At 39.0% G+C, this 22,326-nt stretch overlaps 1 protein-coding gene across 5 annotated transcripts in view; it reads right to left on the reverse strand.

The window, feature by feature from the left end:
- Window positions 1-22,326, reverse strand: part of tgfbrap1 (transforming growth factor, beta receptor associated protein 1) — a 51,692-nt gene that overhangs the window by 8,072 nt on the left and 21,294 nt on the right. For all 5 annotated transcript variants that reach the window (XM_080197165.1, XM_080197169.1, XM_080197168.1 and 2 more), the window contains exons 3-8: window positions 19,812-20,006; window positions 14,630-14,784; window positions 13,737-13,819; window positions 12,140-12,481; window positions 7,886-7,943; window positions 655-798 (exon numbers count right to left, since the gene is read on the reverse strand). In XM_080197165.1, coding sequence (XP_080053291.1) covers window positions 655-798; window positions 7,886-7,943; window positions 12,140-12,481; window positions 13,737-13,819; window positions 14,630-14,784; window positions 19,812-20,006 — 977 coding nt within the window. The remainder of the gene's footprint in view (window positions 1-654; window positions 799-7,885; window positions 7,944-12,139; window positions 12,482-13,736; window positions 13,820-14,629; window positions 14,785-19,811; window positions 20,007-22,326) is intronic.

Raw genomic sequence — 22,326 nt, forward strand, 5'->3', positions numbered from 1 at the left:
TTGTTCAGCCGAACAAAATCCACTCAGAAACAGACTCAAATGACAGTCATAGGTTGGGTTCTCCACAGCTGGTCTATTTAGCTCAGATGTCTTTTTTCCCCCCAAACGTCTTCCACAATTTTGTTCACTATCAATTCTGAAGCCACTTGGTATTTAATTCTAAATTTTCAAATTCATAAGCAGATGGTGATTTTTATTTTAACTCGTGCCCCACATCTGTATAAAACAGCTTTACATATTGCTGAGATTATTGTATCAATTTTTCAGTTTTTAAACTAAAAATAACCCATTATCCTTACACCTCATTTCGTACAGCCTGTAGGAATGTGCACCATGTTCTTAAGTACACAGTTGCTGCTCGTGATAGTAACTAATATACCCTTTTAGTTAAGCTATACTTGGGAATAAATGCAACTTGAACTCAGCTTGTGCTACAAGATTAGCCCATGTGAAATTAATTCAGATTTTTAAAAACATTACATACACATACATTAGAATAAATTTCATTTCTAAATTACCATAGGGCAAGTTGTCCTTTGTACATCGTGCATTCAAATTTTCAGTTGAGACCAGATTGCAAAACAATAATAAATAAATCAAGGCAAAGACAATTCATCTAGCACCTACATCCATGAAATTAAAAAGAAAGCAAACCTCTTCATTTTTTTGCAAGGCCCAGTCCGCATACTTCCACACCAGTTCGTGGTTAGAGCAGAAACTGAGAAAATCCACAATATACTCAAAAAGATCTGAACGAGTTGCATCCTGTAGCTGTCCATCAACTATCTTTACCCACAACTATGAGGAAAAGAAAGGAAAACATGTAGTTGTATAAATGCCTCAAATTATCAGACATAACGGACCAGAACTACTGAGGAGTGGAACTCACTGTTGGATTGCCACTCCACTCCTTTTCACTTGCCTCAGTCGGGAACTGCACATTTCTTGCCCATTCTTCCAATTCAGGCCTGGTAAGAATGGTGCAGCGCAGCAAGGTGCCAAGGCCTTCAGCTTAGGGCAGCACAACTGAACTGCACAGTGGGACAGGTAACTGAATTGACACCTGATGGGAAGTGAATCTATGCTTCCTTTTTGAGGCATAAGCTACCGTAAAACAAGCAAGTTTAAAAGTCCCAATCACTTTGAGAAGGCAGGCAAAATATACGTATGTATGTTAAGTGGTAGTGCAGTGTATGTTGCGTGTCATCGATATGGAATCTTCAAGAGTTAGAAGTGGTTTTAATTCTTACTTTTCCTGGATCACTATTTTGCTGAGGGAGTCCGAACCATCTGAAGTCTCTGATTTAAATTATTGGATGGATGGTTCCCAATGCAAGGTAACTGGCCGTCCAAAGTTTTAACTTCCCAGGTAATTCCCACGCAGTCCTGGCTGTGGAGACTTCTGGAGGATCACCCAGCGCATCTTCTGGGGTATCTCCAAGGTGTGTGTTTCACGCCCCCCCCCCCCCCCCCCCAAAAGAATGTTCTTGGCCATTCTCAATAAGTATTAAGTACAGTTGTAAGTCAGAGACATAGAGGTTTACAGCATGGAAATAGGCCCTCTGACTCAACTTGACCATGCCACCATTTTTTTTAAACCCCTAAACTAATGCCAATTGCCCACATTTGGCCCATATCCCTCTATACCCATCCTACTCATGTAACTATAAATGCTTTTTTGAAAGCTATTGAGATGGAGTTTGAAATCTATTCGGTTATGAGTTTTATTTGCCTAAAGGAAGCCAAGTGTAAAATTATAAACTCAAAGGCCTTCACCATTTGTACAGTCAACATGTTGGACCTTCACCAACCATATCACCATCACCCATAGAAAGGCACTGAAAAAAAATCAGAATCTAACAATGCTGTAATTGATGGCTGATCGAACAGTGGAATTTAATAAGGTAAAAGTGGCATGATGGCACAGTGGTCAGCACTGCTGCCTCAGTGCCAGGGACCTGGGTTCGATTCCCTGCTCGGACACTGTGCGGAGTTTGCACATTCTCCGTGTCTGTGTGGGTTCCCTCCCACAGTCCAAAGATGGGTAGGTTGGGTTGATTGGCCATACTAAATTGACCCTCAGGTGCTGGAACGTGGCAACTAGGGGATTTAGACAGTACCTTTTTTGCAGTATTAACGTAAGCATACTTGTGACTCATAAGTAAACTAACTTTTAAGTGGGACGTACCAAGCCCCTTAATCTTAAGCACCTCAATCTGCTCTCTTCTAAAATGGAGAATCACAGACTAAATGGCTACTTTGTCAAATCCCTGTTCTAATCAGAAGTATAACTCAAGCTTCCCATCACTTCTCAATTCAGTTACCTGTCTTACTCCAATTTAACTTCCATCTTTTGCCTTCTCCACTCTTCCAACAGACTGGAAAAACAACATTCTTAGCAAGCATATTTTGTCTTTTAAGTCCTGCAGCTGTAATCTCAGTTTTGACCAAAGGTATACAATCTCAAGTGTTAACACATCAATTCTCACCAAAGAATGTTTAACATTTCCCGGTTTGTTTCAGATTTTCAGTACCTACAAAATTTGGCCTTTTCTCCTGTTAATGTTCTTGGGTCTATAACAAAACGTCTGCTCATATGCTATCATCCCTAGTATTTTAGTCAATCTCATATCTGCACAATTATCCTACCATTGTTCCTGAAGTAAGGCACCCAAAATTTAAGTGCAGCTCAATCACCAATCTGTACATGTTTAACACTGCTCCTTTGCATTCTGGGTCCTATATTAACCGAAGTAGCCATCTTAAAAATGTACTAAATACACTTGTGAAATTAAAATGAGGATTATGCTGGCAAACAAAACAATTAAAATAAAGGTTTCCTTGACCTAAATCTCTTTATCACCCTCCATTTCATTAAGACTCTCCTTAAAAGCCACCTCTTTTGATCAAGCTTTTAGTCATTCCATTATCTTGATCTCTGTGCAATTGTTTTTTGATTACACTACCATTAAATAGCTTTGCCATGTTCAAGGCACTATATAAATGCAGGTAGCTATTGTCATGAACTTTCAAAACATTATGTTAGCTTGAATCAGGGCTGCTTTTCTTGCTTTGATTTCCAGTATCCAGCATCTAACCAGGATTTTTACTTCTGGTTGCTCCAGTGAAAGTGCTCATGGATATCAAGGAGGAACAGTATTGGGCTCATTTATATTCCTGATACACTGTCCAGCTAACATGAAAAATGTGAACGGAAGTAATAAAGTAAATATGTCTTTCAATTGATTTGCCATGGCCCCACTGATACTATATAAAGCTCCAAACAATTTTTGTCTCTCAAATGGCGAATGGGCCAGGAAATGGCAAATGGAATTTAATGTTGGCAAGTGTGAGGTGGTCCACTTTGGTAGGAAAAATGGTAGGAAGGACTATTACTTACGAGGCGAAAAACTGCAGCAGGCGACGGTGCAGAGGGACCTCGGGGTCCTTGTGCATGAGTCGCAAAAACCCAGCTTGCAGGTGCAGCAGGTGGTCAGGAAGGCGAATGGGATGCTGGCCTTCATAGCGAAGGGGATTGAATATAAAAGTAGGGAGGTCTTGCTGCAGCTGTATAGGGCATTGGTGAGGCCGCAACTGGAGTACTGTGTGCATTTTTGGGCGCCGCACCTGCGCAAAGATATTTTGGCCTTGGAGGGAGTGCAGAGGAGGTTTACTAGGCTGATACTGGAGTTGAGGGGGTTGAGCTATGAGGAGAGGCTGAATAAACTGGGCTTGTACTCGTTAGAGTTTAGAAGAATGAGAGGAGATCTCATTGAGACGTATAAGATGATGAATGGGATGGATAGGATAGAGGTGGAAAGACTCTTCCCGCTCAAAAAAGACAATAGGACTAGGGGGCACAGCCTCAAGATAAAAGGGGGGCGGTTTAGAACGGAGTTGAGGAGGAACTTCTTCACTCAAAGGGTGGTGAATCTCTGGAATTCTCTGCCCGTTGAAGTGGTGGAGGCTGCCTCGCTAAATATTTTTAAGACGCGGGTTGATGGGTTTTTGATAGGAGAGGGGATTAAGGGTTATGGGGAGAGGGCGGGAAAGTGGAACTGAGCAGCGACAGATCAGCCATGATCTTATTGAATGGCGGGGCAGGCTCGAAGGGCTGGATGGCCTACTCCTGCTCCTATTTCTTATGTTATGTTCTTAAATTAGCCATGACTGCAACAACATATTCTTGTCAATTTTCTTAATTTGCTTAACGCATATCACTTCATACACTGGTAACTTCCATCTTTCCTGCTCCTCAAAGCAACTCAATAATCATCCTACTGGAATCACAGCACCTCTCTATCCTGTCCTTAACTCATTTAAAAACTCTTTCACAACATACCTCCACTCAGATTCCAGTTGAAAATCAACACGTTTTTTAACCAGTTCCTCCAGTATCTTGAAGGATAAAGGCCTCAACTTTTGTTTTTCCGATCCAGGCCACAGGCTCAATCCCTGATCTGTACTGAGCTAGTTGATTGTGGATGGAACACAAGCCACACTTGGCCTCAGTTTCTTCAAATTAGGAAAGGAAGGGAAGGGAAGGCGGCCGGGGGCAGCGGGGGGAGATAGTATGCTGAGTGAATAAAGTAGGATTACAAACTGAATAATAAATTATTGATTAAGCTGATCTAAGCATCTCTACTTTCAGAAGTAAAACGATTCCCTGATCATGTTGAATTTAATTTGATTGATTGTAAAATAAAGCTCAGTTGAAAAAGCAAGATAAATGGATACTGGCAAGCTAACAAGACCATTCATAGACTGCTTAGCTTCATCAACTTGGGGAATACGGTGAACTTTATATTGATCAAAATTTGAGTAATTAATGTTTTAATAAAGAAAAAGGGAGTGGAGGGGAAAAAATTTCTGTAATGCATGGAGGAGAATTTCCCTGACCAATACGTTCTCAATCCAACTAGGAAGTCGGTATTGCTGGGTCTGGTGCTGGGAAACGAAGTGGGTCAAATGGAGCAAGTGCTTGTGAGGGAACACACAGATAAGAATGATGAACACAAGGTTCAGACTAGAATTAGAGAAGAACAAGGAACTATAAAAGTGGAACTTCTAAACTGAAAGAGGGCTAACTTCATTGGATGAGAGGGGAACAAACCAAGGTAAAATGGACTGACAGGAAAAGCTACATATAATAGGTGTTGAAGAAGAAAAGTTTCAGGTGGCAGATAGAATTTAATACAGACAGCTGTGAGGTGATGCATTTTGGCAAAAGGGACAAGAGGCAATATTGGCTGAATGGTACAATTCTAAATTGCATGCAGGGACAGAGGAACCTTGTGGTTCATGTGCACAGATCCTTGAAGATAGGAGGACATATTTGGAGAGTAATTAGTAAAGCATATGGGCTGCTGGTCTTCATTAATTGAAACATTGAATACAAATGGGAAGTTACATTGAACCCTTAAAAAGCTCTGATTAGGCCACAACTAAATTATTGCATCCAGTTCTGACCACCCCACTGCAGGGAGGATCTGAAGGTCCCCAAGAGGGTTCAGAGCAGGATTACCAGGATGATTCCAAGGATTTTAGCTACAAGGTTATATAGCTGGAATTGTAAAACTAACTTTGGGGGAGATATAGAGATATACAAGATACTGTCAGTGTTAGATCAGGTGAAAAAAAACTGTTCCCATAACTTAAATACTGGGGCAGACCCCTAGTCAACAAGGACTAGGGTACAGAGAATTGATGGTTTGGGGAAGAGATTCAGGGGGGAATTGTGAGGAATAATTTTTAATGCTGCTAGTGGTAATGATCTGGAACTTGTTGCCTAAAAGAATGGTGAAAGAGGAGACAATCAATGATTTCAAAAAGAAATTGGATGGACACAAAGGAAATGAACTTGTGGGGGCTATGGGGATGAAATGGGCAAATGGGACTGATTGGATTGTTCGATACCGATTGTTCACTAATCTAGGTTGCAAATAAACTGGGAAATCTACAACTTGAGAAATTAATATTCATTAAAAACTATTTCAAGCCAAGTCTGTTTTTGTGTTAATTATAGACAAACAAATTGACAATCAGTTCAGAAATTTGCAATGTTCTGAAAAATGATAACAAGCAACACAGATATGAAGTGGGTTATACCCAAGGGGCACATTTACCCAGACTTGATTTCTCCATGCCAGCTGGGAATTTGAAATTGATTCTGCATTCACAGTTGCTGCTTTCTAATACAGCAAAGCTTGCATATTCTTGACTGCTCAGTGACAGTGACACTTCTTAAAACAACGATCTGCATAATCACATTAAGTTCTCCAAAATGCAGAATCTTTTCTATTGTTGTTTTCTAGACAGTGCTGAAACAAATTTTTAAAAATACATGAATAAAAAGGTAAAAAAAACAAAAGGCTGAGAGTTAACCTGCTGAAAACTTTCATACATGTTTACCAATTATGTTTTTCATTAAATATTGGAAAGATGAAAGTTTTTTGGGCTTCACTCCAAACTCCATTCCCTAATTACTGACCCAAACCCATTCTCTGTTAAGTCTGAGATTGAACAAATTTGTTTGTAATCTTTGTCATATTTGATCCCAAGATCAGCTTCTGACCTCAAATTTGCATCACCACCAAGACCTACTTCCATCTCTATAACATTGCTCAACGTCGCCATCTCAGTTCACCGGCAGATCAAACTCTCATTCTTGCCTCGGTTACCTGCAGATTTAACTACTTCAACACGCTCCTGGCTGGTCTCCCATGTCCAACCATTTGTTAACTTGCAGTCATACAAACCCACCTGTTACCAAATTTCTGGTCATTTGACCAAATTTTGCCTTGTGGTTCAGTGTCATATTTTGTTTTAAGACATTTTCTTATGTTAAAAATACTATTTAAATTATTGCCATGCTAGCCAATATTATGATCACCTAACATTTACAAGGCTATACATTGATACATCATGCTAGCATTAAGGCATGTAAGGCACTTCTGCTTAGCTAACGTCAACAGATTGAACTATAGTTGCCATCCAATAGTAGATTTGGGGTAGTGAGCTTCACACCAATGTTGCTGGATTACCCCAATGTTTGGGCAGTGTTCTACTGGGCCTTTGGGGGGGGCGGGCATCAGGAATATTAAATAGATGCTCTTCTTAGATGAAGTAGTGACTGATCTTCCTGAATGCAGATTTCAATTTTGTTGCGTTACATGTGATGTTCTAATTCCATAACTAGTAAAATCTCCAAGTCAGAACATTGAGAAGAGCATTCCTCCATAATAATCATGAACTTTCTCTGCAGGAATCCCAATGAATGTCCGCACAGTAAGTTATTTACACTGGATTATTTCTAAACTAAATACATATTATACTTAGTGGCATCACCACCGACAATAACATATTTTCACTTGCCCTGGTCATTGCTTGCTCTAACTGGGAGAAGAATCTATTGAATATCACTGTATTAGACCCATCAACACTTCATAGTTGTAAGCTGTTTCATGTTAGACTAAGAGCACTGCATTCCCTAAGTGTGGGTACCTTGCAACCAGCTGCAAACGAAGTATGAACTTGCTTTGATTCACCAAAAGCTGTCCAAGATCCCTATGGCTTGGGGAAACTGTTTACAGGAGCATACGTCTCACACTATATGAAAAGCATCTACATTAGTGGCATGCCGCTGACCACTATAGCTTCTATAACTACCTTCACCCGTTTGAATAGCCAGAAGGCATTCTTTGGATGCTCCAACTGTTGTTGTATTCCATAATTACCAATGTTATTCACATTTACACCTCTCCTCACTCCCACTCACTAATTGAGAAAGTTAAGTCTATTTCTGCCAGTGAGTTTCACCAATGCAGAAAATACAGCACAGTGGGTAATAATGGTATTCAAATATGATGTGTAAATATCAACTTACCTGTAGTGCTGCTTCATTTTGACCATTATAATGGTAAAGAAGACCAAGGGCAAAATACCTATGTTCAGAAAAAACAGAAATTAAATAGCCTTAAAAAGCTTAAGGTCTTTAGCATTTAGCTGGATTTAAGATGCAATATTGTATGTTGCATTAGACGGCAGCAATCACTTAAATTTCAAAAAGTAAAAGCTACATTAGAGCTGCTTTCTTGGTGATTCTAACCTTGAGATACAGGTGATCTGTTCATCGCCCCGCACACACTCACCTTCCGCAACCTCTAAATCAAGTGGCCATTGAAAAGGCCTAAGTCAAGCAGCTTTAAACTCTAATGTGGGGAAGTATAGGAGGAGTCAGAAAAAAGGGTAATTCTAAAGCAGTAAGAGAAAAGGCAAGAATGTAATAGAGAAACAGCTTGGGTAAAAATAAGCATGTTCGGTCAGAAAAAAGCAGAGAACTTAAAGGTAATAAGCATTTATGACAATGGCTGCCATCAGGGAAAAGCAGAAAAATGTTAAAAGCTAACCACATATTTGAAGCATTCATTGTGAATTGTTAGCACAGATAGAAATAAATATGTTTGATCCAATAGTCGCTACAGAATTATGGTGCCAGGGTGACCAATAAATACTTCCAGGAAACTTGACTTTAAAAAACAATAGGCAATATGGGTACCTGATAAAGTATGGGATAAAAAGACAGCAAAGAGAAGGGATCTTAAATAAGTATGGGTTCAACTAACAAGGGGCAGAAAACATTTAGTAGGCGTAATTCATAATTCCCAACAATAATTGGAGCATCAGGCAGGATAGAAATCAATAAAGTGTATGTGTGGATTTAAGATGGTAATATTGTAAGACAGTGTATTAAAGTGTATGTGAAAAGTAAAAGAGACTAATCAGGGAGAACTTTAATCGTCATATAGAATGGGCAAACCAGATTTGTGGTAATAGAAGAGGTCATAAAATGCATTCAAAGTAGTTTTCTGTCAATCTGTCAATGAATCAACAGGGGAATGGGCTCTTTTAAATCTAGTTTTGTGCAACGAGACAGGGTTAATTAATAACCTTATAGCAAAGGAGGCTGGGGAAAAGTGGCCATGATCTGATATAGCTAAATCCAAAACTAGGATTTAAACGTGGGTACAAAGGGCATATTGGTTAAATTACATTAGATTAAAAAATAAGGTAGGAGATAAATAATGGCAAACTATGTCAAGACATTATTCATAATTTGCAATGAATATATATTCTCTTCAGGAATAAAAGCCCACAGCAAAAGTTATCCAACCCGGACTAACAAGAGAAGTTAAAGATGGTAATAGATTAAAGGCTTATAATACATGGGAATGTTCAGGAACAAGACATTTCTATATTACAGAATTACATTAGAATGCATTACTACAAGATTGTGAACCAGAAACACTGCAAATATAAACACTCACTGAAACATGAAACAGTGATAACACATTATAAAGCAGTAATAAAAATGGTTTTACTTATCCAAATATTCTATCTTCCATTATATTAAATTCCATTTAAAGAACTTAAGAGTTTTTCACACTACATCTTGGAGTCATAAACTGTTCAGCTGCTTGGGATCTGCTCAAAATATTTGAGGACAACTTGTTTCTGAACAATGGATTTCCAGATGGGAGAGGTTACTGTATTGCCAAAAAAAAGCCCGAGGATTAGGTAGATTTTGGAGTTCAGCAAGAGGAAAAAAATTGAGAGAAAACACAGATTTGGCACAGACCAACAAGAGGTATAGAAGCTTTTACAATCTGCTCAGCAGGTATATAAACAGGAGAGGTTGGTGACAGTAAATGTATGAAACCAAGAGATGGAGGAGAAATTATAATGGGGGACAAGAAAATGGCAGAGACATTAACACTTTGGATCTGCCTTTACAACAAAAAGACACGAAGAACATTTCAAAAATAGTGCAATGCAAGAGGATCTAATGAGAATTAAGGAATTAAAAAGGTAAATAAGTTCTAGTGAAATTATTCATAAATTGACCAATCCCCAACACCTGATGGCCTACATTGTGGGGTTTTAGAAGAGATAGCTACTGAAATCAGGGATGCAATGGTTTTTATCATCCAGAATTCATTAGATTTTAGAATGGCTCTCATGGATTAGAAGGCAGAAAACATAACCCTGCTATTCAAAAAAATGAAGGAATAAATAAAACAGGGAACTATAGGCCAGTTCGTCTGACATGACTAGCAGGGCAAATGCTAACATCTGTTATTAAGGACATGAAAATAAAACATTTTGGGCAGAGTCAATATGGATTTAAAGGCAAATAATGTTCAACGTATCTTAGGATTGGCCATGAGTAGGGAATCTAAGTATGAACCAATGGAAGTAATGTACCTGGACTTAAGTGCTAAACAATGTTGTTACCAAAAAAATTAGAGCACATGGGATTAGAATTGGATAATGGACAGAAAGGAGAGAGTAGGAATAAACAGATCATTTGCAGTTTGGCAGGGTATAAATAGCGAGGAACCACAAGGGCCAATGTTAAGAGTCTGAGCCATTTACAATCTTGATTAGTTACTGAAATGGAAAAGTGTGTAACATAACTGAGTTTGCTGATAATACAGAGCTAGGCAGGGAAGTACGCTGTGGAGGACAGCGCAAACTGCAGATGAATATAGATTGGTTGGTGAGTGAAACGTACTGTGAGGAAATATAAAGTTACTCACTTTAGTCAAAAAATAGGAAAAAACAGAACTTTTTTTTAAAAAGCTAACAGACTAGGAAATGTTGATATGCAGAGGGACCATTTCCTTGTATACAAATCACAAAGTTAACATAGCACAAGAAATGAAAGTGCCTTAGCCTTTATTACTCTCTGTATAGCAATCCTTTCATATCTTGTTGAGCCCGCACCATAATTCTATGTACAGTTCTGATCTCCTTATCCAAGGAGAAATACGCTTGTCTTCAAATGGGACACAACAAGTGTTCACTTGATTGATTCCTGGGATGAGAGTTTGTGCTATTCAGGAGACAGTAGAGAGGGCCTATATTCTCTAGTGCTTAGAAGAATGGGGCGTCATCTCATTGAATCTAAAATAATATATTAAGGGAACTGACAGGATAGATGCTGAGATGATGTTTCCACTGGCTCGGGAGTCTAACACCAGAGTACGCAGTCCCAGAATAAGGGGTTAATTATTTTAGACTGATGAGGAGAAATATTTTGCATTCAGAGGTTTATGGTTCTTTGGAATACTATTTCACAGAGCTGCATATGAATCAGAGTATATTCGAGACAGCAATAATTCACAAAGGTGGAATAGGCTTGAAGAGCCAAGTTGCCTATTCTTGGCCCCTATTTATATTTTTGTCCTTTACATAGGAGCTAAGCATCAAGTCATTGGTAGCCAATCTCACCACTGCTATCAGGCTGACTTTAAAAGACTCTAGAATGTTTGGTATGCTATAGAAATTAGATAGCAAATTGCTTTATTTAATGAATATTTAGTAAATGTACAGATTCAAATATTCCAACTAAATTATTCTTAATTTACTGCCGCTTTTAAATCTGTGAAAATGCAAGAGGCGCGCCCATCCAAAGAAAAAAAATAGGAAAATCAGTAATCGTTTGGAAAGTATCACAAGATTCACTTGGACTTTGTTTCCAGTCCAAATAGAAACAAACAAAACTTGTCAATTCTATTGATATAGTAAAAGACAGACAGGATACATGATTCATATTACACAAGGATCAAAGTAAAGTGGTTTATAGGTAAGCAATAAGCAGATCTAAAGATGCAGAAAATAGCTCAAAAAGGAAACAATAATTAAAATGTCTCTTTCATTGTCTGATAAATACAAAAAAAGCAATGGAAAAGCTCAAATGCAAGGATAAGAAACACAACAGTATAGTGTAAATCTACAGGTTATGCTATAGCAGTGCAAACCAGTCAGATAACTTCAGAAATGTATTCAGTTTTAAGGCTAAGAAAGCAGGATCACTGGAAATAAATAGAAATGAAGTAAAATTTAATTTAATGCAGATATCAGGAACAGCTTTTACTTTTGGGAATGGTCTGCTGGATCAAAAACAAACCAGAGGCAGGAAAAATAGGGTTAATTTGGATTTTGCTTTCAGATACTTAGGGATGAACATTGCTTAGGCCAAATGGCCTACATCCTCCACTTTTCTTATGTTCCCAGAACACAAAAGGTTGTGATACCCACCAAATTTTAAGAAATACAAGACAACTGTGTTACATACTTCTTGTGTTTTTCCAGCCAGGGAATACAGTCCACTAAGAGACATGAATTTTCAGAAACCAACAGATCCAGCAAACTGTCATGATTAGCTTCCGCATAGAGTTTCAGCAAAGCTGTGTCGATATCTTCTTTATAACCATTTGCTACTTCAGTGCTACGAATCTCATTCAAGTAGCTCATAAGGAAGCGTTTGCACTTTGTAATCTTTTCTTGGTCACCCTGCATTAGTTGATTTAAGTCAGCATATTCATGCAATGGGGGATGGGAACGGATAAATGTAGAGGTTGAAGGAAGCAGTAACGGATAGAGAGACATCAACTCCCTTACATCCAGCTGGCCATTCCTGTTGATAAAGACAAAATTAAAACAAACATAAGCTACCAATGTTTAATAAAATACACTCATCTGGATAGTAAATTGATTCCTAAAGGAACTATTTTGTCGATAAAAGGCATTAAATAGCCAGATGTGAACTAATAAGCAACAGAAGTAAAAGTACTAATCATTGTAACTGGAGGAGTGGGAGCGAGCTGATTGGATAGCTCTTTGAAAGAGCACATGCATGATGGGCTGAGTGGCCTTTCACGCTGCAAGATTTTACAATTCTATGACACTTCGAGCCATGGTTAATTTAAGGTTGTTTTGTCAGAACTACCTAAGTTGAATCTTCAGACAAACAGCTAAACAAATAGAATTCTAAAAATTTTTGATAACAACTGCAAAGGTTCATTAAACACCATTAAAGACAATGACTGCACAGCACTGAACTAATAGAGTGGCTGCTGTAATTATAACGAATCATGTAAAGCAAATACCATAAAGGAACAAATTGTAGTTTGTACGTAACAAGATTGGTTACTGCCTTCCTGGATTTGATATTTGGACACTTCTTCCCCTCTATTATTCAAAAACACAAACATAGAAAATAGGAGTAGGCCATTCAGCCCTTCAAGCCTGCTCTGCATTCATTCTGGTCATGACTGATCATTGAATTCAATATCCTGATTTTGCACCCCTCCCCCCACCCTCCATATTCCCCAATTCCTTTTAGCCCTAAGAGATATATCTAATTTCTTCTTCAAATCACACAATAATTAGATAAAGAATTTATTTAAAAGTAAACAAAAACAATATTTTAAACAGATTTAGTATAATCTAGTGTGCAGTAGTTAATTAATTTTCCATATATAACAAAAACAGAAAACAAAAACCTTAGCAGGTCTAACAACATCTACGGAGAGCGAAAAGAGCCAACGCTTAGAGTCTGGATAACACCGTCAGAGCCAGACATGATAAAGGGTCATCCAAACTCGAAATGTTGGTTTTGTTCTCTCACCACAGATGCTGTCAGACCTGAGATTTTAAAGCATTTTACGTTTGTTTCCGAATCCAGCAACCAATTTTTATCAGATACAATATTTGTTGCTTATAGGTTTTTAAAAAGTTTTTTTGAGAAACGTATAATGCAAGGCCCCTAGCAGTGGGATTAATGCAAACTATTAAAGGAAATTATATTTGTGTGCAAACACTTTAGAATTAACACAAACAAAATCTGGTATCCATTAACTAAGTCTACATAGTACCAAGGCTGTCCATACCTGAAGAGTTCTTTAGCTTCTAAAAATTGAAGCTGGCCAAACTGTATGAATCCTGCTTGCTGCAGAATTCTTCTGTACATACCCTAAATATTATAAACAGGTGGATAGTCAAATATCTATAAACAGTTAGCTGGAGCCTTTCAAGAATCAACATGGATAATTAACCAGAGCTATATAAATTTTCACAAGTTAGCACACAGATTAGTGTTATTTATAAACACTTTTCTGCAAAAGAATACTGATACAATCCATAACAAAATCATGCAATAAAATCTTTAACCAAATACTACTGCAAACACCTCAATTATTTTTCAATATGCACAACAAAAGCAACATTTTTCATACAAGCTAGTTCAATTTGTCTTCCCATTTTATTCTGGTGGCAAATTCATTATTACAGTTTTAATATTTCACTCCCAACATATTAATAATATGACACAGAAGTATTTGTAGTATTCAAAGTTCACAAAAAGCATTTTTTTAAATTTTAAATACACAGATTTGATTAGAGTAAAACAGCTAAATATTAGCATATTTGAAGAGAATATAGAATGCATTACATTCACTTTCATGTTGCAACAAGCTTGTAGGAGACCTAGGAACAATACTAAACTGCAGCAATGTTAATTAATAAGGACAACAGATAGAACATGTCATCATTTCAGTAATAGGTAGTTATCAAGACAGCCCTGTTTATTTGTCATAAGCAGAAATAACTTGATGTGGATGAAGAGGAGTCAGTGGAGCAACGAGGAGCAATATAAAACAATGAATGACCCAGATAAACACATCTTAGAGTTCTAACATTCACCATTTAAAGACATTAAATAAACATGGGTCTTTATATTTAACAGAACAGAGTTAGCAATTTCCTCACTTAAAATCCTACTAACCTGGAATTTCTCTTTTGGAATGTTTCGTCGAGCTCCTTTTGTTAGGACTAGTGCTTCTTCTACTCTATGACTGGCCAGAAGATCTTGAATTTGCTTTTCCAAAGGTAAAGGTACCAGGATATGTACTTCTTTACTTGTGGCTAAAATCAGTTTTCCTATTGAGTAAAAGACCTAACAAATCAAGATCTGCAAATTTATGATTCAACTAATACTGTCAAAAACAAAAGGTGAATGCAAGTAACTAAGCAACATCTGCAACATGGTCTATGTTGTTCAATTAAGAGAAAATACAATTCATTCTAATCTAATCTTGAAATTCAAGGTCAATTTAAAGATTGAAACGCAAACAGAAAATACTGGAAACACTCCACAAGTCAGACTGCCTCTGTGGCAAGAGACAATCTTTATGAAATGTTGCTCTCTCCACTGTTGTCTGACTTGCTGAGTGTTTTTAGCATCGACATCCAAAGACGTGCAGGTTAGGTGATCGGCCATGCAAAATTACCAAGTGTCGGGGACGGTTAGTGGGGTAATTAGGTGGGGTCTGGGTGGTATTGTTGTCAGCGTAGGTTTGATGGGCTGAATGGTCTCTTCTGCACTGTAGTGATGTAGAGATTTTAGGACATAATGTGCTTTTAGAACCATTGAAACTCTACAGTGCAAAAGGAAACCATTTGGCCAGTTGAGTCTGCAATGAGTCTCCGAAAGGGTATCTTACTCAGTACTCCCTCCAATCTATACATCTTCGGACACCAGAGGGCAATTTAGCATGGCCAATCCACCTAATCTGCACATCTTTGGATGGAGGAAACTGGAGAGAACCCCAGCAGACAATGAAAACGTGCAAACTCCATACAGTCACCCAATGTTTTGTTCTGAAGGTTTGAGCAATTATCCAAAAAGCATTAGCTTCAGAAATCACATGTTACAAGTCAAATATTGCTCAGTAATCTCAGACACAAAACTGATCAACATACGTTGTCCTTTCAAGCCCAGATAGTTGATAAATTAGAATAAATGTACACAACTCCCACGTCATATCCTCTACAATGTAATCCTGTATTAAATACCTTCATTTTGCTGTATTAACTGCTACAATTTCAATACTTTGAAAATTCTAGTAATTAAGATTTTCACAGCAGGCAGAACTCTTGCCTGCCGATGAAATCAGTGGAAACCCACCTGTGCTTTACTGACTTCACACCACTGAAGGATATAAACATGGTGCTCACCAAAATCAAAATGTAGAAATACATCAAAATTGCATAATGGAACAACAACACCAGAAGCATCTGTTGTGACAAGATTCCCCAGATTGTCAGATCCTTCCACAGATATACGTCAATGGGTGAAGGGAACGGACAGACTGGTTCTTTGGCACTCCCAAAAAGCCTTGGGAATTATGGACGAATTCCAAGGCAAAACAGCCACTTGATTGGCACTCCCATCCACCACCTTAACATTCATTCCTTCTACCATAAATGGACCGTGGCTGCCGTGTATACCACGTACAAGATTGCTGAGTCTCCTTTAGCAGCATCCATGACCTCCATCACCTAGAAGATAAAGTGGACCAGGTGTGCAAACACCACCATCTCCAACGTCCTATCTTCAAAATCTCACCGTCCTGACTTGGAAACATATCACTGTTCTTTCACTGTTTTTGGGTCAAAATCCTGGAACATCATGGGTTATAGCAGTTCAAGAAGGTGATTCATCACCAGCACTTCATCAAGGGCAAATAGGGATGGACAATAAACGCTGATCTTGCCAGCAGTACCCATGTCCCATGAATGAATGAAAGATTGATCTGTTAGTGCCCAAGCTGAGATTGCAGCATAACCTGCAATTGAAAGGACTAATCCTGGAACTGTTGCAGATACTTGGATATGTTAAGTGTGACATTCAAGGGTCTTGAGCAACGTACATTATCCCTGCAAAGAGGGGAAAAAAAAAATCCTATCAGTGACAAAAGAAGTGTAGGGGTGAGGGGAGAGGAGGAGGAGAAAGGAATGTAGTAAAGGAAAGGAAGGAGGCACAGCAACTTTCAGACCCTTCAACTTCTTTTCAGTGATAGAGACTGATTTGTGTTGATTGATTTTCTGAGACATTAGTGCAAAAGCTAACTTAAGGAATCATGCCAGAAGGTGATTCATACCAGAATGATCTGCTAGATAGAGCAGTGAATTATGGAATCCCTACAGTGCAGGAAGCCAGCCTATTGAGTCTGTGCCATCTCATCCATATAATCCCACACATTTCTCACTAATCACCTGTACCCACACATCTGAGGACAATAAGGGGCAATTTAGCATGGCCAATCCACCTAATCTGCACAATTTGGACTCAGGAAGGAAACCCACGCAGACATGGGGAGAACATGCAAACTTCACAGGCAGACATTCGAGGTCAGAATCAAACCCAGGTCCCAGCGCTGTGAAGCAGCAGTACTAACCCCTGTGTCAATGTGCTTAAAGTAAAACTCAATCCATTCATATTAGATAGAAGGGTCATAGGCCCCTCATTTATATTTCCTTATCTGCACTAAAGACATGTTATTGTACCAGTCTATCACATCTGGACTGATCCTTGTTAAGTATTGTTTGAGTTTATTACTGTGGCATAGGTTGATCTGAACCCCCCAAAAATTACTCAGTTACGTCCATTCGTTGAAAGAACAATTGCCCTCAAGTATAAAAATATTCCACAGTGGCAATTTGCAAAGTGAAATGCTCATGTTGGAACAAACGTATTAAAAAAACTTCTAAAAAAAGTGGTGGGGAAAATTTAGGAGAGGGAGTTTCAAAAAGTTCAGCTAAGATGGCACTCTGAATTCACGGCTCTCGTTCTCCCTCAATCTCTGACTGTGTAAACTTCCCAACCCATATTCTCAGCCTTCCCCTCAACTTTGCCATCTCACTTGGTCTCACTAGTCCCAACATATCAAGTTAAGGCCATCTCTGATCATTTCCTCACATCACTCACCATGCACACCTACCACCACCATTTTCAAGTCTCCTTGACTTATCTCCTTCCGTGTTCAACCCTGGATCTACCCCCAATTCAATTTACATTCGCACTTTTAAAATCCCAACTAAAAACCTTTGGCTCACTGTTCACCATAATATTTCTGCAGTGACTGATTTACTCAACTGCACCCTTAACTCCACATCTTTCCTGCCCCAGCCTCCAATGAAGCTATTTCTCTCTCTCTCACCCTGGCACATCCAAGGGATGCACATTCAAAATAGCTTGTTTAGGCATTCACCAGCAGATCTGATGGACCCTTAAAATATTGTCAGGTTCTGCTCTCATCTGCAAGAACTGCTCATTATTCCAGCATCATCTTTCCCCAGTTAAATAGTGGGAGGACTGAAGCAATTGTTTTTGGTCCCTGCACCAATCTCCATCTAGTAATCGCTGATTACATCCCTCACGTTGGCAACAGTTTAAGATCAAGCCAGTCTATTTACAACCTTGGTGTCAACGCCCTTGGGGTTACCATTGACCAGAAGCTCAACTGGACTCGCCATATAAACATAATGGCTACAAGAGCAGTTCAGAGGCTAGGAATAATGTGGCAAATAACTCACCTCCCGACTCCCCAGAACCTACCCATCACCTACAAGGCACAAGCCAGGAGTGTGATGGAATACTCCCCACCTGCGTGGATGGGTGCAGCTCCAACAACATTCAAGAAGCTTGACACCATCCAGGACAAAGCAGTCTGCTTGATTGGCACCACATCTACAAACTTCCACTCCGATACTCAGTAGCCACAGTGTGCATTATCTACAAGATGCAACACAGCAATTTACCAAAGATTCTTAGACAGCAACTTCGAAACCCATGACCACTTCCATTTAGAAGGACAAGGACAGCAGATAAATGGGCACACCACCTCCTGCAAGTTCCGCTCCAAGCCATTCATCATCCTGACTTGGAAATATATTGCTGTTCCTTCACACATCAAAATCCTGGAATTCTCTCCCTAGTGGTATTGTGGGTCAACCCATAGCACAGACTGCAGTGATTCAAAGTGGTGGCTCACCATCACCTTCTCAAGGGCACCTAGGGATGGGCAATAAATTTTGGCCAGCCAGAAACACCCATATCCCACAAATGAATTTTTAAAAAATTTTTGAACTCAAGATGACCTTCTGACCCATATTTGGGCAATAACTCAGACTGCCCATCTCCACCTCCGTAAAAGGTCCTCACTTTGGACATCTTTGCTCATTTGCTGCTGAAATTCTTGTTCCTACCTTTGCTACCTCTAGATTCAACTATACCAACACATTCCTGGCTAGTGTCCCATATTCTACCTTCCGTAAACATAATCCATCCAAACACTGCAGTTTGTGTCTCAACTCGAAAATTCCCCATCACCCATACGCTTTATGATCTAAATTGGCAAGGTAGTGTTAGTTTTCACGTTTGATGATAATATCCAACTGTATCTCACCAGGTCTACATTACACATCTTACTTTTAAAATTCCCATCCTTGTTTTCAAGTCTCTCCATGGCCCCACTTCTCCCTGCCTCTAAGCGCCCCCAGCCAACAACTCTTAGCAATATTTGTTTTCCCATAATTCTAGCCTCTTCCATATCCCCAATTTTAATTGTTCCATCATTGGTGACTGTGCCTCCAAGCTCTGGAATGCCTTCCTTACACCTCTCTATAGCAGTCTACCTTGCCTTCTTCCTTGAAGATATATCTTGACCAAGGTTTTTAGAACTCTCACCTAATCTTCCTCATTTGGCTTGGTGTTGTACTGTTTTAGGATGCTCTTGTGAAGCACTTTGGGTTAAAGATGCTATATAAATATATCATGTCACAACTTCCACAATTAGAAGCAATATATTACTGAACTCCATAATGGAGGAAAATAATCTTTCCAGAACTCAAATTTTATTCTGAAAGAGTGACAGTGAAACTTAAGCACAATGTGTAAATAAAATTGCAAAAGAAGTTAAAATAAGTCAATGTCACTTGTCAAGTAGGTTTGCATAGCTTCTGAATGTTAAGGTTGGACACAGCTTAATTATGTAACAAAGTGCTTTTTCCATTACCCTTATCTTTCAAATTTGTAAACAACACACATTTTTGAACCAAAGAGTAACTATTGATACTGAAGTAACTGAACATATGCTGGTCAAAAGGTACTTCCTTTGAATTACCTTCAAAGTCTTGCAGTATGTGGCCATCTCTGAATGGAATAGTTTGCTTCTGTTGCTGGTCAAGCATGCTGTGCACAGTAACAAATTCTTCATCAAGAGCTACTACATAAGGAAAACATACAGCTGCTCCAATCACATTCTCTGACCAGTGAACAGGTGCACGCTCTGAGATTCCTGCAGCTGTCACAAACATTCCTGCAAAGGAAAATTTTAAAAAAAGAACTGAATTAATGAGTTGCAATTACCATGTCCCTAATGCCTTGCAGCAAACTTGCTGCCTGATTGGTAAGCATTTGTTAATAATTATAGGACCTACACTACTGAGAATAAAAGTGTTAATTCACACATTTAATTACAAGCAATGCTTCAATCCCTTTTCATTCCCAAGACTCTTGACTAGCGGAGATGGTATTGGAAGCTGTTTCTTCATTCCTCAAAAAGTGCATGAACTTTATCCACAAAACATGCAAAACCACTTGGATGTACTGCCAGTGACCAAAATAGCAACCAAGTACTATGCCTTTCAACTGAAGCAGTTTAATTTAAAATTCTTTAGAAGAATTACTGGAAAAAGGCCAGTTTTGAAAAGGAGCACAAAAAAATCACCTAATTATCATTAATCTTGAATAATTGGTAATAGAAACAAAAAATGATTTCTGTATGGACTGCTCGCTTCAGGTTATTTCCACACAAACTTAAAAAAGTTGACACTATTTAAGAACATAATTTTGCAAACCTCAGGTCCAGTTCCTGAGCAACGAAGGGGAAAAAAAACGTTTTTCCATCCAGGAGTATTTTCTTGAAAGGCCATCTCCAATAAATTGTGATAGTGTCATAGCAATTAACTCTTGGCATTTGGTGGCACTGTAAAAAAGTCTTCTTTTGAAAAACATTAGATTATTGGCAAGCTTATGCTATCAGGAGCTTTGTCAAACTGTGATGCATTTCTAGAATCTTTTATTAAAATAACGTATTTAGATAGGGAGTGAGATTTGTACTACAAATTTTACAGTGATTGATTCTTAATGTCACCAATCAGTTCTATGCAACGTCAAAATGGAGACTCTTAAACCCCAATACTCCCGGTTTACACAAACTAGCCACATTCTGTCCACTGAATGAGGGAAGCAACTTCGCATCCTGTTCTTTGACATGACGTCCGGGATAATTAAAAAATGCTGACAATATTTAAGTCACCACGCTTTCATATTTTCCACTACTTTTCTTTCCACTAATCTGCCTTTCTTGTCTCTTTCAATACAAAACAGGAACTCAAATGAGTTAGCAGAAAATGGTCAAACCATTAACGCTTGATGGACACACAAAACTGAAAGTTCAATCCCAAATTCTGCTGGCAAAATAAAATAAAGCTATTTATTGTTGTCTCTGGGAATTATGCAAGTTTTTTCCAGAAACTTTGTTCTGGATTAATAGAACTGGAAAGCAGGGATATTATAGAACATAGAACAGTACAGCACAATACAGACCCCTGGCCTCTAATGTTGTGCCCAGCTTTGACCGAAACCAAGATCAAGCTATCCCACTCCCCATCATTCTGGTGTGTTCCATGTGCCTATCCAATAACCACTTCAAAGTTCCTAAAGTGTCTGACTCCACTATCACAGCAGGCAATCCATTCTACACCCCAACCACTCTGAGTAAAGAGCCTATCTCAGGCATCCCTCCTATATCTCCCACCATGAACCTTATAGTTATGCCCCCTAGTAACAGTGACATCCACGCGAGGAAATAGTCTCTGGATGTCCACTCTATCTATCCCCCTCATCATCTTATGAACCTCTATTAAGTCACCTTTCATCCTCCTCCGCTCTAAAGAGAGAAGCCCTAGCTCTCTCAACTTTCCTAATAAGACCTACCCTCCAAACCAGGCAGCAACCTGGTAATCTCCTCTGCGCTCTCTCCAATGCTTCCACATCCTTCATAGTGAGGTGACCAGAACTGCACACAATATTCCAAATGTGGTCTCACCAAGGTCCTGTACAGAACCCCATGGCTCTTCAACTCAAACCTCCTGTTAATAAACACCAACACATTGTAGGCCTTCTTCACAGCTCTATCCACTTCAGTGGCAATCTTCAGAGACCTGTGGATACGAACCCCAAGATCTCTCTGTTCCTCCACATTCCTCAGAACCCTGCCGTTGACCCAGTAATCCACATTCAAATTTGTTCTACCAAAACAAATCACCTCGCGCTCATCAGGGTTAAACTCCATCTGGCATTTTTTGGCCCAGCTCTGCATCCTATCAATGTCACTTTGCAGCCTACAACAGCCCTCCACCTCATCCACTACTCCACCAATCTTGGTGTCATCAGCAAATTTACTGACCCACCCTTCAGCCCCTCCTCCATGTAATTGATAAAAAAAAATCACAAAATAGCAGAGGACCCACCACTGATCCCTGTGATACATCGCTGGTAACTGGTCTCAAATCTGAAAATTTTTCATCCACCAGCACCCTCTGTCTTCTATGAGACAGCCAGTTACTTAACCA

This window comes from Carcharhinus amblyrhynchos, chromosome 10 (genome assembly GCF_965287045.1).
Source record: "Carcharhinus amblyrhynchos chromosome 10, sCarAmb.v2.hapA, whole genome shotgun sequence".
NCBI lineage: Eukaryota > Metazoa > Chordata > Chondrichthyes > Carcharhiniformes > Carcharhinidae > Carcharhinus > Carcharhinus amblyrhynchos.